Source organism: Tamandua tetradactyla, chromosome 23, assembly GCF_023851605.1.
Source record: "Tamandua tetradactyla isolate mTamTet1 chromosome 23, mTamTet1.pri, whole genome shotgun sequence".
NCBI lineage: Eukaryota > Metazoa > Chordata > Mammalia > Pilosa > Myrmecophagidae > Tamandua > Tamandua tetradactyla.
The window spans coordinates 10,105,427-10,124,158 of record NC_135349.1 but is presented as its reverse complement, the minus strand read 5'-3'; the positions used below and the strand labels follow the sequence as shown (position 1 = coordinate 10,124,158).

The 18,732-nt window shown below is 41.5% G+C and overlaps 1 protein-coding gene across 1 annotated transcript in view; it reads right to left on the bottom strand.

The window, feature by feature from the left end:
* Positions 1–241: 241 nt before the first annotated feature.
* The window catches only part of PRKRIP1 (PRKR interacting protein 1), a 42,961-nt gene continuing 24,470 nt past the window's right edge, over positions 242–18,732 (bottom strand). The window contains exon 6 of the mRNA XM_077140863.1: positions 242–1,892. Within this exon, the coding sequence (XP_076996978.1) occupies positions 1,789–1,892 (104 nt within the window). The 3' untranslated portion in view covers positions 242–1,788. The remainder of the gene's footprint in view (positions 1,893–18,732) is intronic.

The following is an 18,732-nucleotide window of genomic DNA, read 5'->3' as shown; positions in this document are numbered from 1 at the left end:
CATCTGTTGAGCATGTCTTTCACTTGGCTCCTGGCCAGGTGAACTGGGCAGAGGCAGGAAGCGATGCGCCCAGGCTCCCCTGACTTATCAGAGAAAGGCAGGGTCAGGATGCAAATCCAGGCAGCCTCAACAGCCTCCAGTGTCGGAGAGAAAACCCATAAGATCCAGCCTGTAAATTCAAAGAAAGAGTTGGGACACACATTTTGGGGGGAAATAAGGAAACCAACAGTTCAGACAGAACTAAATACAAAACACAAAATTTACTAGCCAGTCCCTGAAAAAAGTGAAATGTGGATTTCAAAAACGTGACACATATGATCATATATGCTAATTTATTAGGGCTGACTCTCTGTTTCTGCTTCCTGGGTAGGAAAAATCTTAAGACCTGAACCACCAAATGGACGGACAGAAGTGGTCCCTAAAATTGCACAACTCAGGGCTGGCCCAAGGGAAACTATATACAAGTAAGAGAGAAGTAAGATGTCTCTTGGTTTTGCTTTCCTCAATACCACCATTTCCTTAATTCTATCAAACTCCATAAAAGGCAAAGAATACACTTAAAACATATATAATCCAAAAAGTGAACAAAGCCTCTAATTAGAAAACAACTTTGTTCCACTATGCCGTGTCAAGATCAAAGGCTGACGCTGGATACCTCCCATGCAACCTGGCACCCAGCACAGTGTCCAGGACCCTGGAGACACCCATTCCATTCTGGGACAGTTATATGGCAGTCAGTCTGGGGCTGCCTTCTCCCAGGGACAGACAGGGCCCACCCTGGCTCCTCCCACATGAGCCTCCTTTTTGGGGATACTCCCTTCTGACTGGGTACCCAAGTGCCCCAGGCCTGAAGACTGAGGGTCCGGAAGGGCTTTTAGTCTCAGATGGTTTCACCCACCCGTTCCTGTCAAGTGTCCCTGCTTCCTTTTCTGTTTAGATCTCCTTTGACATCAGGATGAAAAAGCAGTTTTTGGCCAACTTGCCTCCAACCCTCCCCAGTTGGATACAATGCCCCCAGACCCTCTACTGTGGTTGAGACCAGCCTGGATTCTGTACCTGCTTATTTTTCTAGACTCCAGCTGTTTTCCAAACAACCTTTAAACATGTCAAGCCCCTTTTCTTCTGGTTCAGCTCACCCGGTTATGTCTCTGCCCACTGCCATCTCCCTTCACACACACCCTCCCGCACCCTGGGAGCTGCTGGGCAGGAACCTGTACTCTCCTTAGCTCAAGGAAATGACAGTGCTCTGAAATGTGGGGCAGCTCCAGAACCAAGCCCATTTCCTTCAGCGAGTCTGGGAACAGGTCCATTTAAGAGGAAATCTTGAGGCCCATCTTCTATTGTGTCATTCCACAGTGATCCCTACAGCTTTGGTAATTAATATTTTACATGCCCAAACAAACCTAAAGGTTTTCTGTTCTTTACTGAATAACAGTTCCTTTCACAGAAAACAGCCCCAAACTCATCACTGTTCACATATGTGAAAACAGGCACCAATGGCAGAAAGTTATACACTCTTTTCCCTTTTATAAGGAGCAAGGATGAACTCTGCTTGGCAGTGCTCTCGAGTGTCCCAGGAAAATGTCCTCTGTTCCACAAGCTCAGAGTCCTGCTGAGGCTGGGCCATGTGCAGTCCAGGATGGGTTTCCTTTCGCTCTCCACCTAGCAAATCCCTGGGATGGAAGCTGAGCTGAGACAGAGCTTCTTTCCCTCCTGTTCATGTTGAGGGTCTCTGGTGACAGAACAAGCCAGGCTCTAGCAGCTGCCACAGCAAGCGACCAAACACCATCACTGCCTCATGATGAAGCTGGGCTCGTCCTCCTCCTCTTCCTCTTCTGTTCCAGATGCCTCCTCAGAGCTACTGTTCTGCTGCTCCTGGGACTGACTGGATCCTGGAATCACAGGGCATTTGCATTACAAACATACAAATTCACTCAGAAACTAAATGGTCACTTTTGAAAAGGAGGAGAGCTGAGGGAAACAGGAAACTACTTGTTCCTTGTTGGTACAGTGAGATGCTGGAGGCAGAATTCACAGGCCATCAGTTGGTCAAAGAACTGATCTGCAGATGGCCCTCTGAAGAACGCACCTCAATATCATAAAAAGGCCCATAAATTAGGGCTCACTGCTTTAAATATGACTCCTGTTATCCACAACATCTGCCAACTTATAGGGCAACTCCCATTCCCTAGCATTTTTTTTTTTTTTGAGACCAAAGCGAAAAATGTCCACTTGGTACAAAATTTACATTTTGACCAGTGCAGTTCCCAACTGAACACCATAAGCACATGGAACCTCGAGCAGGGCACAAGACTTTGTAGGCCTGTCCAGAGCGATACCCCGACAAATCTCAGAGTGACCCGAATAGTAAACACAAAAGCACCTGCAAAGGCCACCTGGCGAATGGTGAAAAAGGTAGAAAACTCAACCTTCCCAAGTGGAGAATTCCCATCACTCCCACAAGCAGTGGAGACAACCTAAGCAATAGGCTGAGCCCCCAGTCCCGGGGCCTGCCCACATGAAACCTAATCCTGAAAAAGAATAGGTTAAGCCCACTGAAAACTAGGCCCAAGAGTCACCCCCAAGAGAAGCCCCCCGCTGCTCAGATGTGGCCCCTCTCCCCCAGCCAACACAGCAGGCAACCCCACCACCCTCCCCCTCTCCATGTGGGACACGACCCCCAGGGGTGTGGCCCAGCAACATGGGACAGAAATCCCAGAACGAGCTGGGACCCAGCACCAAGGGATTGAGAAAACCCTCTCAACCAAAAGAGGGAAGAGTGAAATGAGACAAAACAAAGTACCAATGACTGAGAGATTCCAAACAGTGTTGAGAGGCCATCCTGCAGGTCACTCCCACACACCAAACAGACATCACTCTGTCAGTCAAGATACAATGGAGAGGCTGGAGGGAAATGCCTGAAAATGCAGAACCATGCTCTAGCAGCTATGACCCCAAAGATGACCCTACAATGACATAGCCCTTGCAACGCGTGCGACCGCGAAAACCCCATGTCCGATGCGCACCCCCATCCACCTCATCAACAGATGAGCAAAACACACGGAATAAAAATAAATAATAGGGGAACAAATGTCAAAACAAATCTAGTAGACTGAATTGCCAGTGATCAATGAAAGGGAGGGCAAGCGGCATGGTATGCATAAACCTCCCTGTCTTCCCCTCACTTCTTTTTCTGAACTGATACAAATGCTCCAAGAAACGACCATGATGGTGAACCTACAACCACATGATGATACTGTGAACCACTGACCACAGATGTAAAACAGAACAATCACATGTCAAGAACGTCTGTGCCTGTTTGCTGATATATCTTCAAAAACTCAAAAAATTAATCAAAAAAGAAAAAAAGAGCTTATGCATTGTATAGGTATCACTTTTTAGTTTACAGGGTATTGGAATGGCTAGAGGGAAGTACCTGAAACTGTTGAACTGTGTTTCTGTATAAGAAGAAGACTATATAACTATATAGTCAATAACATGACTGTGTGATTGGGAAAACCTTGTTTTATGCTCCTTTTATACAGGGTATGGACAGATGAGTAAAAAAAAAAACAATGGTGGTACAATGGTGGCTCAGTGGCAAAACTCTCGCCTGACATGCCAGAGACCTGGGTTCGATTCCTGGTGCTTCACAGTATCTGCAAAGCTGACTCGATGGGAGCTTTTCTTATTTCTCAAAGCATTAGATTCCTGAACAATTTCCATTTCTGAGGTCCTGAAGAGGACTCCGTGGGGGTTTCAAAATTGAGGAATGCTGTCCTCCAGCAGGTATTGTCACTTTCTTCATTAGCCTCTGAACACATCCTATCCATTTTTGAAGAAAAACTTTTTTTGACAAATTGTCCTCAGTCCTGTTCGGGGTCCACGCGCTCCTCACCAAGGCAGCTCACAGCCGCCTCTCGACGTGACCTGACAACGATCACGTTGTCAACCCCATTCCCTAGCATTTGATGCCAGGTTGATAACACTCCTGCTCAAGTCTCCTGTTCTCACTGTGGTCTGCAAACAGAATTTCAAAACCCGTGCAGTGGAAGACTGCAAAGATGGCAGAGGAGGAAACTCCAGGAATCATTCCCTCCACCACAACTAACAAACAAGCAGGAGTTACATGAAGCAACTATTGTGACATCCTGGCGTCTCGTGGAACAGTGTGGCATCCAGGGAAGAGCTGGAGGAAGAGGCTGGTAAATGCAGTAGGTGCCAGTGAATCTCCCCCTGCTGCAGTGGCTACCATCTCTGTCCCTCAGCTGTGTGGTAGGCAGCAGGAGGGACTGCAGTGCAGGCTCCTGCTATAGCTTGCATCTTTTATCTTCCAGGTAGCGTATCTTCATTTTTGTATTTTCCATCCTTTGGTTTCTTCATGTTTCATTCTGCATATATTTTCCGGATGTATTTTTCAGTTGACCAAACTCTCTTCATCTGTATCTAATCTGTTATGAAACCTATTCACTGAGTTCTTTTTTAAATATATATGCTGTATGGTGGGGGTCACATTTCACTCTTTTTCCATGTGACTATTCCATTATTGCAGCACCATTTGCTGAAAAAAAAATTGGGGGGGAGGGGAGGGAAAGTGCATAGGGGGAGAATCGAACCTGTCTCCCGTAGGGCAGGTGAGACTCCTACCACTGAACTACCCTTGTACCCTCACCCCCACTGAGTTCTTAATTTAGGTTAGTATACATATTTTTTAGTTCTGAAATTTGTTTGGTTATTTTTCAAATCTGAGTTCACTTTTTGTGTGTGGTGTCCATTTTTTAAAATAGTTTCCAGTTTTCTCCTAATGTTCTGAAGTTGTCTTTTTTCTTCTTGAGCATAGTAAACATGTTTATTTTAAAGTTTGTGCTGATGACTTTAGTTGCTGGAGGCTCTGTGGAGCTTTCTATAGTTTATTATTTCTGCTGGCTTTTCTCCATATCTGTCTCCTAGTGTGCCTGGTCAATTTTTACTAGGTATTTAGGATTATGTTAACTACTTCCAGGAACCTGGGGGTTCTAACAATCCAGAATTACCTTAATGTACTTTCAGGAATTGAGATGATTAGGAGCTGGTGTCCAGTCCATGTGAGGGCTGGTCTATTTATGGTTCAATCTGACTCCTTGGATTCAGCTTCTTGTGGTTTTCACTTCAAAGTACAGACACTTTAATAGGGACCAGCATTCCAGTGATCGTTCCCTAGCCATACAGACCATCAGCAGACTGCTCATCCTTCTCATTCATTTACCTCTTCCAAAACTGGCAGACAACTCCAGGAAAAAGTGACCCCAAATGCTGGAGACTCCCCTCTCTGAAGTTATATCTTGACCAAGATCTTGGCCTTGTAATTCTTCAAGCAGAAGTGTTTTGTATTTCAACCAGCTTTTCTAACTTCTTCAGTGGGTGTGAACTGGTTGGAGTTAATAATGTGCATTATCAGGAATGGAACTCTTAATAGATATGATATTTTTAAAAATTTATTAATTAAAAAATTAAGAAATCAACTAAAACATCAACATACACAATCAGTAATTCACAATATCATCACTTAGTTTCATATTCATCATTTCTTAGAACATTTGCATTAATTCAGAAAAAGAAATAAAAAGACAATAGAAAAAGAAATAAAACGAACACAGGAAAGAGAAAAAAAAAAAGAATATACCTACCATACCCCTTACCCCTCGCTTTCATTGATCACTAGCATTTCAAACTAAATTTATTTTAGCATTTGTTCCCCCTATTATTTATTTTTATTCGATATGTTCTACTCATCTGTTGACAAGGTAGATAAAAGGAGCATCAGACACAAGGTTTTCACAATCACACAGTAACACTGTGACAACTGTATCATTATTCAATCATCCTCAAGAAACATGGATACTGGAACACAGCTCTACATTTTCAGGCAGTTCCCTCCAGCCTCTCCATTACATCTTGAATAACAAGATGATATCTACTTGATGCATAAGAGTAACCTCCAGGATAACCTCTCGACTCTGTTTGGAATCTCTCAGCCATTGACACTTTGTCTCATTTCCTTCTTCCCCTTTGGTCAAGAAGGTTCTCTCAATCCCTTGATGTTAAGTCTCAGCTCATTCTAGGTTTTTTCTCAATCCCTTGATGCTGAGTCTCAGCTCCTTCAAAGATCTCTGTCCCACGTTGCCAGGAAGGTCCACACCCCTGGGAGTCATGTCCCACATAGAGAGGAGGAGGGTGGTGAGACTGCTCGTCGTGTTGGCTGGAGAGAGAGGCCACATCTGAGCAACAAAAGAGGCTCTCTTGGGGGTGACTCTTAGGCCTAAATTTTAAGTAGATTTGACCTATCCTTTGTGGGGTTAAGTTTCATATGAACAAACCCCAAGACTGGGGGCTCAACCTATAGCTTTGGTTGTCCTCACTGCTTGTGAGAATATCAAGAATTCAACTTGGGAAAGCTGAACTCCCCGTTCTCACCATTCCCCGAAGGGGGCTTTGCAAACACTTTTCCACTCACTGATCGAATTACTCTGGGATTCATCGGGGCATCACTCTGGACAAACCAACAAAATCTCATGTCCTACCTGAGATTCCAAGTACTTATGACATTCAATCAAACTATCTATATAAGTTATATTAGGAAATGCACTAGTCAAAATATAAATTTTGTAACAAATAAACATTTTTTGCTTTAGTCTCACACATAAGGTGACATTTAAAAATATTATCCTCATGCAAAAACATTTTTAAAATTGTACATTGTACATTTCACTATTATTATACACTCTAGGCATTCCTAGATTATACCATCTCAATCTTTAACATCTATCTTTCTTTCTGATTTCATTTATGTCCCCAGCCCTCCTCCCTCTATCATTCTCACATGTAGCTTCATTCAGTGCTTTAACATAATTGTATTACAGTTAGGTAGTATTGTGCTGTCCATTTCTGAGTTTTTGTATCCACATCCTGTTGCACAGTCTGTATCCCTTCAGCTCCAATTACCCAATAGACATGATATTTTATCTCTGTTTTTCAGATAAAGAAATAGGGCACAGAGAGCTTAAGTAACTTGCCCAAAGACATATAGCAGTAAATAACAGGGCTGAGATTCAAACACAGTCTGGTCCCAAAGTGTTTTTAACCACTCTTACAATGTCACTAGGCAAGCCAACTCCTTGGCTTAGAATCCTTGATGAAATGGACCCTGCTTCCTCCCTGCAGTTTGCCTTGCCACTTCCTTCTCTATTGCCCAGGGGCCCAGAGAACACATCCTTGCCTCTCTGACTCCTCCTCTGGCCTCAGCACACTTCACCCAGGTTTCTCCAGAGGCAGGGCAGAACTGTGTGGATAGCAAAATTCAGGTGTGATCAGGGCAGGGGAGATGGGGGCATGCTTGCATGTTGCTTCCCCTTCCTGGGCTCTGGATAGCAGCCGAGTTTGCATGAGTTTTATTTGGAAGCCCTCCATCCCTTGATGACCCATATGCAGTTGAGTCAGCTCATACTCTTTGGATTTGACCCTTGTTGCCTGAGGCTGCCCAAGAGCAGGAGGGGGCCACATGAGGCAATTCTCCCTGCTGAGTTCCCTCCTGTGGGGACACCTCTATCTTACTGGCTTGCCCAGGTAATCTTGGACTAGGAGTGTGACTGGCTTCCCAGCTCCCTGGTACCCCCAAGTGTGAACAGCCAGTGCTTGTCCCCTTGTCGATAAGAGCCTTGGATCAAATTCACAGGGAAAATAGGCCATCAGTCACGAAGGCTGTGTCTACTACATTCTCTTTCCTCTCCAAATATATGACATTTTCACCCTCTTTCATCCTGTCACAAAGGAAGGAAGGTTGCACAGTTATGAAAGTACAAGCTCTGGAAGTACAGCAACCTGGGTTTAGATCCACTTATATGTTATTTGACCCTGGGCAACTCATCATTCTTTCTGAGCCTTAGTTTCTTGTCTTTAGAATGGGAATAACTATACTCATCTTGCCCCACATCTGGAATCAGCCATTTCCCCAGAGAGTCCTGGTTCCTTCTAGTGGGAAATGGTATTTAGACACCATAGTCAGATACCAGGGATGCTGTTGCCACTGGGTTATTATTGTTTCTGGACTTTTTAATGGACAGAGATGGAAAATAAGTATTCTAAAATGTGAAAAATAAATTACGAACCCTTGTCAATGTTTCCAATTTAAATTTAAAGTCATGTGGTTTTTAATCTAACTTATTGAGTACTGGTAGCTTTTTCCTTCATCTTGATTCCTAATTATATTAACACAATCCTATTTGCTTTCTCATTTTATATGCTTATAATATAAAATAGATTAAAGCAAAAATACCCCTAATCTGATTAACAACAGCATTACTAAAGGCTCATTAAATTTCTTTGTAATTCTTCTATCCTTAAGATATATTCCCCTAGGAATGTACAATCAAATTACTATGGTTAATTATGCTACTGATTGACACACAGTTAGGTTCATTTGTTTTATTTTGCCTTTCATTTTTTTTAGAATTGCTTTGTGGTATATCTCCTAAACCATATGCACACTGGTCAGCCCCGGGTGCTTGCTCAAGGAATCTCTTCACCCTCAATTCACTGAACAAACACCCTCAAATGAAGTAAATATTGATTAAACTTCCACTGTGCCCACACCTACGACATTTTAGAAATAACTTTTTTTACTGAGCTAAAATTCACATAACATGAAAATCATCATCTTAACCATATTAAAGTGTACATTCCTGTGTTTTTTAGTATATTCACAATGTTATTCAGCCATCGCGACTATCTAATTTCAAAACATTTCCATTCTCCCCAGAAAGAAACCCTGTACCCCTCTCCCTAACCCCCTTTCCCCACTCCCTGGCAACTACCATCTCCTTTCTGTCTCTATGGACTTGCCTAATCTGGATATTTCATGTAAATAGAACTATACAGTAGGTAGACTTTGGTGAATGGCTTCTTTCACTTAATGTTTTCAAGGTTCCTCTGTGTTGTAGCATCTATCTGTAAGTTATCCCTGTTTTTTTCCCTGTCTTTTCAATATTCTATTTCTTAACTTTAATACATAATTACATATTAGACCTATATGAGATTCAGGGTCATAAGCAGATGCAGATACAGACTGTGCAGATATCACGTGCAGATATGACTACGAATCACAGTTGCATGCGCCTGCAGCTGCACATCCACATATGCAGAGAAATAAATAAGACAATCCCAGAGAGACGCCAGGATGCTGGGCATGTTACTACTGCTGTTACTGCTGCCACTAGCTAAGCTCTTCCTGTGCAAATGCTTGTTGTAGTTTACCTTATTTATTCTCAAGGCAGCCCAAGAAAGAGGGATTTATTAGCCCTATTCTGTCAGGGAGGACATTAAAACTTAAGGTGCTTAGGGTTGCACAACTGCTAAGTGGTAGAGTTGGAATCTGAAGCCAGGTTTCCTGATGCCGCTGAGCATGCTCTATAGGGATGGATGAAAAGTGATCTGGGCACTCGGAGCTGCAGGAAGGTGGGTGCGGGTGTGGGGAATTTCATTTCTTTTTTTATGGTTGAATACTTTTCCACTATAGGGATATACCACATTTTGTTTATCCATAACAAAATGCTCATGAGTTGATGACATGAGTTGTTTCTACTTTTTTACTATTACGAATAACACTGCTAAGAACATTCACATAGAGGCGTTTGTATAAACACATGGTTTCATTTCTCTTGGAGTGGAATTGCTAGGTCACATGATAACTCTATTTTGAACTCTTTAAAAAATTAATTTTATTCCTTTTAGCAGGTAAAGGATTTTTAGATTTTATACCAAAAGCATGAGCAAAAAAATAAATAAACGGGACTTCCTTAAAACTAAAAAATTTTGTGCATCAAAGAACATCATTAAGAAAGTAAACAGACAACCTACAGAATGGGAGTGAATATTTGGAAACCATATCTGATAAGGTTAAATATCCAGATTATATAAAGAACTCCTACAACTCAACAACAAAAAGACAAAAAAAACCCCAATGAGCCAAAGAATTGAACAGTCAATTCTCCAAAGATGATATTCAAACAACCAATAAGTATATGAAAAGAAGCTTGACAACATTAGCCATTACAGAATTGCAAATTAAAAGTACAATTTGATGCCACTTCACACCCACTAGCATGGCTACGGAAAATAACAAGTGTTGACAAGGATGTAGAGAAACAGGAACCCTTGTACATTGTTGATGGGAATGTAAAATGTGCAGCCACTGTGGAAAACAGTTTGGCGGTTCCTCAGAAAGTTAAACATAGAATTACCATATGACCCAACAATTCCATTCCTAGGTAGATACGCAAAATATCTGAAAGCAGGGATTTGGAGAGACATTTGCACACCAATGTTCATCGTGGTATTATTCACAACATCCAAAAGATGGAAGCAACCTAAAAGTCCATCAACAGATGAATGGATAAACAAAATGTCATCTACACATACGATGGAATATTTTTCAGCCATAATAATAAGTGAAGAGTTCCAGCGGGCGGCTGAGGCGGACAGAGGAATTGTCCCACTCCTGCTGTGTCTGCAAGGCAGAGCAAGGAGGAGCACGCCCAGGCCTAGGACTCCAGAGTGCCAGGGCGAGGGATGCCCTAATGGACACACATACAGGTCTGTTCTAGTTTGCTAGCTGCTGGAATGCAATATACCAGAAACGGAATGGCTTTTAAAAAGGGGAATTTAGACTTCCGGAGAAGATGGCGGCTTAGTAAGACGCGCGGATCTTAGTTCCTCCTCCAGAACAGCAACTAAAGAAACAGAAACAATACGAAACAGCTCCCAGAGCCACGACAGAGACCAAAAAGACAGCGTACCCCATTCTGGAACGGCTGAACGGGCAGGGAGAATCCGCTGCGGTGAGATACCCGAGGGGCGCGCGTTTTCCCGGCCAGGGCGGCTGACGACTGGGGTCCCCTCCACGCATGTGGCTCCCCGGTCTGACTGGGAATGTTGGATAGCAGGGCCCTCCCACCACGCTTGGCGTCTCGGGCCAGCTGGGCAATTTGGGCCGGCACTCCCCCAAACCGAGGCGGCCGGTGACCCCCCCCTCCACACGCGGTTTCCCGGGCCGACTGTGAGATTCGGATTGGCAAGTTAAAGGAGCCACAGCATCTTTTACTGGTGGGCCCCGCAGACAGACGAGCGCCACGAGCGCCACCTACTGGGCAGGAAAAGAAAAACAGAGCCCAGAGATTCCACAGAAAAACCTTTCAACCAGCCGGGTCCCACGCCCAGGGAAATCTGATCAAATGCCCAGACACCAGCAGAAAATAATGGATGACACTCAGAAAATTGAAGATATGGCCCAGTCAAAGGAACAAACCAATAGTTCAAATGAGATACAGGAGCTGAGACAACTAATGCTGAATATACGAACAGAAATGGAAAAACTCTTCAAAAACCAAATCGATAAATTGAGGGAGGACATGAAGAAGACATGGGCTGAACAAAAAGAAGAAATAGAAAATCTGAAAAAACAAATCACAGAACTTATGGGAGTGAAGGACAAAGAAGGAAAAATGGAAAAAACAATGGATACCTACAATGGTAGATCTAAAGAGACAGAAGCTACAATTAGTGAACTGGAGGATGGAACATCTGAATCCCAAAAAGAAACAGAAACTATTGGGAAAAGAATGGAAAAACTTGAGCAGGGGATCAGGGAACTGAATGACAATATGAAGCGCACAAATATACGTGTTGTGGGTGTCCCAGAAGGAGAAGAGAAAGGAAAAGGAGGAGAAAAACTAATGGAAGAAATTATCACTGAAAATTTCCCAACTCTTAGAAAGACCGAAATTTACAGATCCAAGAAGTGCAGCGCACCCCAAAGAGAATAGACCCAAATAGGCGTTCTCCAAGACACTTACTAGTTACAATGTCAGAGGTCAAAGAGAGAGAGAGGATCTTGAAAGCAGCAAGAGAAAAGAGAAAAACAATCTGTCACATACAAGGGAAACCCAATAAGACTATGTGTAGATTTCTCAGCAGAAACCATGGAAGCTAGAAGACAGTGGGATGATATATTTAAATTACTAAAAGAGAAAAACTGCCAACCAAGACTCCTATATCCAGCAAAACTGTCCTTCAAAAATGAAGGAGAAATTAAAACATTTATAGACAAAAAGTCACTGAGAGAATTTGTGACCAAGAGACCAGCTCTGCAAGAAATACTAAAGGGAGCACTAGAGTCAGATACGAAAAGACAGAAGAGAGAGGTATGGACTAAAGTGTAGAAAGAAGGAAAATCAGATATGATATATATAATACAAAAGCCAAAATGGTAGAGGAAAATATTATCCAAACAGTAATAACACTAAAAGTTAATGGACTGAATTTCCCAATCAAAAGACACAGAATGGCAGAATGGATTACGACCCAGCAATACCACTGCTAGGTATCTACTCAAAGGACTTAAGGGCAAAGACACAGACGGACATTTGCACACCAGTGTTTATAGCAGCATTATCTACAATTGCAAAGAGATGGAAACAGCCAAAATGTCCATCAACAGACGAGTGGCTAAACAAACTGTGGCGTATACCTACGATGGAATATTATGCAGCTTTAAGACAGACTAAACTTAGGAAGCATGTAATAACATGGATGGACCTAGAGAACATTATGCTGAGTGAGTCTAGCCAAAAACTAAAGGACAAATACTGTATGGTCCCACTGATGTGAACCGACACTCGAGAATCAGCTTGGAATATATCATTGGTAACAGAGACCAGCAGGAGTTAGAAACAGGGTAAGATAATGGGTAATTGGAGCTGAAGGGATACAGACTGTGCAACAGGACTAGATATAAAAACTCAAAAACGGACAGCACAATAATACCTAAGTGTAATGTAACTATGTTGGAACACTGAATGAAGCTGCACCTGAAATATAGTTTTTTGTTTGTTTGTATCTTTTGTTTTTGTTTTTTTTTCTTTTTCCTTTTATATATATATATATATTTTTATTAGTATTATTATTTTAATTCTCTTCTCTATATTAACATTCTATATCTTTTTCTGCTGTTTTGCTAGTTCTTTTCCTAAATCGATGCAAATGTACTAAGAAATGATGATCATACATCTGTGATGATACTAAGAATTAGTGAGTGCATGTGTAGAATGGAATGATTTCTAAATGTTGTGTTAATTTCTTTTCTTTTTTTGATTAATAAAAAAAAATTAAAAAAAAAAATAAGTGAAGTGCTGGATACGCCTCAACATGGATAAGCCTTGAAGACATCATATTGAGTGAACTAAGACAGACACAAAAGGACAATGTATGATCTCCTTATATGAAATACCTATAATAAACCAAATAATACAGACAGATAGTAGGTTTCCAGGGCACAGAGGATGAGTAAAAAGAATGATTTTTTATTAATGGGTACAGAGTTTCTACTTAAGGTGATGAGAAAGTTTGGGTAGTGGGTGTTATTGACAGTAGCTCAAATTAGTACCACTTGACAGTGGTGAAAATGAGAAATTCTAAGTTGCATGTATGTTACTACATTAAAAGTTAAAAACAAAAAACCAAACCAACAACAACAAAAACTGTATAGCAGAGGGCTCTGCCCACAACAATTATGCCAGCTTCCCGACTCTTCCCAAACACAGAACCAGAAACCCTCCCTCCTACACTCCATGTGCAGCTCTGAATTTCCAACTTTTCCCCTTTCATGACTGCCAGTACTCACAGTACAGCTGAGCTGGCCCAAAGCAAAGAGTACAAAGACAACTTGTTCCCAATCCCTCCTCCACCTCCCTCTTTTCCTGGGAGCAGGGGGTTGGCTGAGAGTGGGAAGAGGCAAAGCCAGGAACCACAAAGCAGCCAGTCCTCGAGCCCAGTCACTGCAGGCAGCCACCTGTAGGTGTAGCTGCCTCACCAACTCATACCAGGTGGCTCATCCAGGGCCCCCATGGGCCTCCCCCTGCAAATGTGCAGGCAACTCACTCACCCCTACAAACCTAGCACCCAGGCGTTCACCAAAACCTTGCTATCGCTGTCATCACAGGGTCAGGAAAAGAGATGCCTAGGATGGGGCACTAAAGAGCATGCATGGCAGCAGGCTAAAGTCCTCTCTAAGATAAAATTTAATTAATTAATTTCAGATATCTGTTCTTCTGTTCTTCAACCTCACATCAATCAAAATGAGAAGTTTCAAAAGTACAAATGGCAAAGACACTATTTTAACAGTTAGTATTTGTTGAACACCTATGTGCCAGGTACTGTGCTACATCTTTATGTATACAATCTTGTTTAATTCTAACCACAGCCTACTTACATATCCATTTTACAGATGGGGAAAATAAAGCTCAGAGGGGTTATGTAATTTATTGCTGAAGGTCTAGTAATCAGTAAGACAAGGAGCAGGATTCAAATGCAGACTACTGGACAGTTTAGGCCTCTGCCCTAAGCCATCACTTTACCTTGCCTTCAGAAATGCATTAGGAAACTGAGGCAAAAGGAAAATAAGATGGAGGCAAGAGTGAGGGACGCATATAAAATGTGGGCCATGGGGAGATGAAGTCAAAAACTGAAGATGGGTTAAAAATACTTAGCTCGAGCTACCTAGGCTCTAGGGCAGTGCTCCCCAAGCCTTCTCCTGTCAAGGCACAATGGGTAATAGGACAGGGATGCTCAGAGCCAGAGGAGGCTGGTCCAAGGCATGAGCACTCAACATCCACCCAAAGGGCCAAGGGGGAGTGGGTCTCTGCCACTTGTAGCCCATTCCCCAAGTAACAGCTGAGGAGCACTGCTCTACAACTTGTTTTGCCTCTATAATTTAAAGTCACATTCTGTCCATCTCATGCCTTTCTAAGAACTACAAAGAACACTCAGCTCCGAATATGGCAGGACAAGAACATATGAACTGCTCTTTAACAATGATCTTAAAGAAATAGTTAAATTTGGTTTAACCTGGAAGTATGGAATGGAGTGCTTTGGACACAGAATGATTAAGAGGAAGGCTCAAATGGATTTGGGTAATGGTGGTGAGGATTTGGGAAGGGTTAGAGCATAAAAGTGTCACTCTTATGTGAGAGAAGAAAACTAGAAATCTGGCATATGACCCAAGTGCATCCAAGTCATTCGGTAATTCAACAAAATTAATTTACCTATTCATTCTTTCAATATTTATTAAACACTTCTTTTTTAAAAAAATATTTTTTAACAAGAAATCTTCATACACATATAGTCCATCCATAGTATACAATCAATGGCTCATAATATCATCACATAGTGGTGTATTCATCACCATGATCATTTTTAGAATATTTTCATCACTCCAGAAAAAGAAACAAAAAGAAAAAACTCAAAAACTCATAAATTTCAGACCCATTATCCCTCCCTCTCATTGACCACTAGTATTTTAATCTACCCATTTTTTTTTTACCCCTTATCCCCCAACTATTATTTTATTTTGTTATTATTATTTACTCATCTGTTACTCATCTGTCCATACCCTGGATAAAAGAAACATCAGACAAGGTTTTCATAATCATTATATAGTTATTTATCATGTTCAAGAATCAAGGCTACTGGAACACAGTTCAACAGTTTCAGGTACTTCCTTTTAGCCATTCAAATACACCACAAACTAAAAAAGGATATCTACATAATATATAAAAATAACTTCGAGGATAACCTCTCGACTCAATTTGAAACATTTCAGCCACTAAAGCTTTATTTTGTCTCATTTGTGTCTCTTCCCTCTTGGTCAGGAAGCCTTTCTCAATTCCATGATGCCGAGTCCTGGCTCATCCTGGGAGTCCTGTCCCCCACTGTAAGGGAGATATATACCCCTGGCAGTCATGTCCCATGTGTGTGTATAGGGAAGGACAGTAAATTTACCTGCTGAATTGGTTTGGAGAGAGAGGCCATATCTGAACAACAAAGACGTCTCTGGGGGTAACTCTTAGGCATAATTATAAATGGGCTTAGTGTCTTAGTGAAATAAGTTTCATAGGGCAAACCACAAGGAGTGCTTACTTCTTGACAGCTACTATGCTTAATGTTGGGGATATAAGATTTTAAAAAATACTACCACAAATTAAAGCAATGAGATACCACTACACACCTATTAGAATGGCTAAAATCCAAAATACTGGCAACTCCAATTGCTGGCTAGGATGTGGAGCAATAAAACTCTCAATACATTGTGAGTGGGAATACGGCCACTTTGGAAGACAGTTTGGCAGTTTCTCACAAAACTAAACAGTTTTATCATACAAGCCAACAATCACACTCCAAGGCATTTACCCAATTGATATGAAAACCTATGTCCACACAAAAACCAGCACATGAATATTTATAGCAGCTTTATTCATAACTGCCAAAAACTAAAAGCAACCAAAATGTCTTTCAATAGGTTAATGAATACACAAATTGTGGTATATTCATATGATGGGATACTATTTAGCAATAAAAAGGAATGAACTATAGAAAAAAAAAGAAAGTAAAAACAAACACAAAGACATGGAAGAACCTTAAATGCATATTGCTAAATAAAAGAAGCCAGTCTGAAAAGGCTATGTACTATGATTTTATTTGCATATGATATTCTAGAAAAGACAAAGCTATCGAGAGAGTGGACAGATAAGTGGTTGTCAGAAGTTGGTGTGTGTGGGGGGGAGGGCTGTATGTGTGCAGTTTGAATAGTTGAAGGATAGGGGATTTTTGCAGGGTAGTGAAACTATTCTGTCAAAACCCACAGAATGCTACAACGCAAAGAAGGAACTTTAATATATGCAAATTTAGACATTATTTAGGATGCTCAGAGGATAGCAAGATGGAAGGCAGAAAGTAGCAAATAAATCTTACTGTATCACCAATGTATGAAACAACCTCAGCAAAGAGGTGGAGGAAAAAAGGTATGCGGACCTAAGTAACTCTGGAAATGAGTGGAGTTGTAAGACTAGGCAAAAGGAGAAACACTTAAACACTGTATTTTAGGTCAGAAATTTGGTCTCCTGGAGTAACAATTCTGAAACCACTGTACATGTACATTGCAAGTTAACAATTACGTACATGGATAGTGGATGGTGAAGCCAGGTTACAAACAAGGCTAGGATGTACATGCGGTAATGCACTGGAACTGAGACATAGTAAGAAGACGCGTTTAGCTTAATAGGTAGATACAGAAGGTTACATGCAGAAATCGTCATCGATGTGTATAGCCTGGTGTCACGGTGTTTCTCTGCACATAGCAGAGAAGTTTAGCTTACCTATAGGCATGCTTAAGAGTTACTTCTGGAGCATCTCTTTTTTTACTCAGATGTGGCCTCTCTCTTTCTAAGGCCAACTCTGCAAGTGAAATCATTGCCTTCCCCACTATATGGGACACGACATCCAGTGGTGAAAGTCTCCCTGGCAGCATGGGAGATGACTCCCAGGGATGAGCGTGGCCCTGGCACCATGGGATCAACAATGCTATTCTGACCAAAAAGGGGAAAACAAGTGTATCAAATAAGGTGTCAGTGACTGACACAGTTCAAATAGAGTCAAGAGGCTACTCTGGAGGTTACTCTCATACAAGCTTCAGTTAGACATTGCTACCTATCAGCTTGCCAAACCACAACCAAAACCATTGCTGCCAATCCTAAAGAACACCTATGGCAATATGTAATATTCGACAATTTCCATGCAGTAGGGTAACTTTCCAGAAACCTAAATGTCCAGATGGGTCCTTAGTCCAGATAAGTCCTGAAATGCAGAGGTAGCCAGCCTTTCCAGAACGTCAACTAGTTCCATCTCCCTATTACTGACAACCCCTTTCAACATGAAAAAGAACGGGTACAGCCCAAATACCCTTAAAAAGTGGGAGAAAGATCAAAGGTAATGGAGGAGTTATACAGAGAAGGTAAGGTTTAACAAATGAGTATGACTGCTGAATCATTATATTGACATTTCTTTTAGTCTTCAGTATCTTAGAGCAGCTAGAAATAAAAACCTAAAATGGTGGGATTGTGGCCCATACCAAACTCTGCAATCTGTTCTACAACTAATTGTTGCACTGCCCTTTGAAATTTATTGCTTTTTTGTATATACGTTATTTTTCACAAAACAGAAAAAAAATCGATTGTGATGCTAAATGCACAGCTATATGATGACACTGAACCACTGATTGTACACTCTGGATGATTACACGGTCATGTGAATATAAAATATATATCAATAAAAAATTAAAAATTTTTAAAAAGGAAATCTGAATAAAATGTGGACTTTAATAATAATATATAGATATTTGTTCATTAATTGTGACAAATGTCCATATGAACTTAAGATGTTAATAATAAGGGGAACTGGATGTGAAGTAGCTGAAAACTCTCTGTACTATCTTTGCAATTTTGCTGTAAATCTAAAGCTATTCTAAAATAAAACAGATACTGTCCTACACTCAAGACACCGAGCTTATGGTAGTACATCATGTGATTTAATACTTTTTTTTTCTTTTTTTTTTTGCATGGGAAGGCACCAGGAAACAAACCTGGGTCTCCAGTATGGCAGGCGAGAACTCTGCCTGCTGGGCCACCGTGGCCTGCCCCACATCATGTGATTTAGCAGGCTCTATAACTGAGTATATGCAAAACCCTATGGGAGCAAGGTGGAAGGAAAGGGTAGCTTTGTTAAGTTAGGGGTGGGGAAAGAGGTTAGGAAAGGCTTTATAAAAAGAGAAGACCACAACAGGAAGGTAAAGGATGGATAGGAATTCTCCAG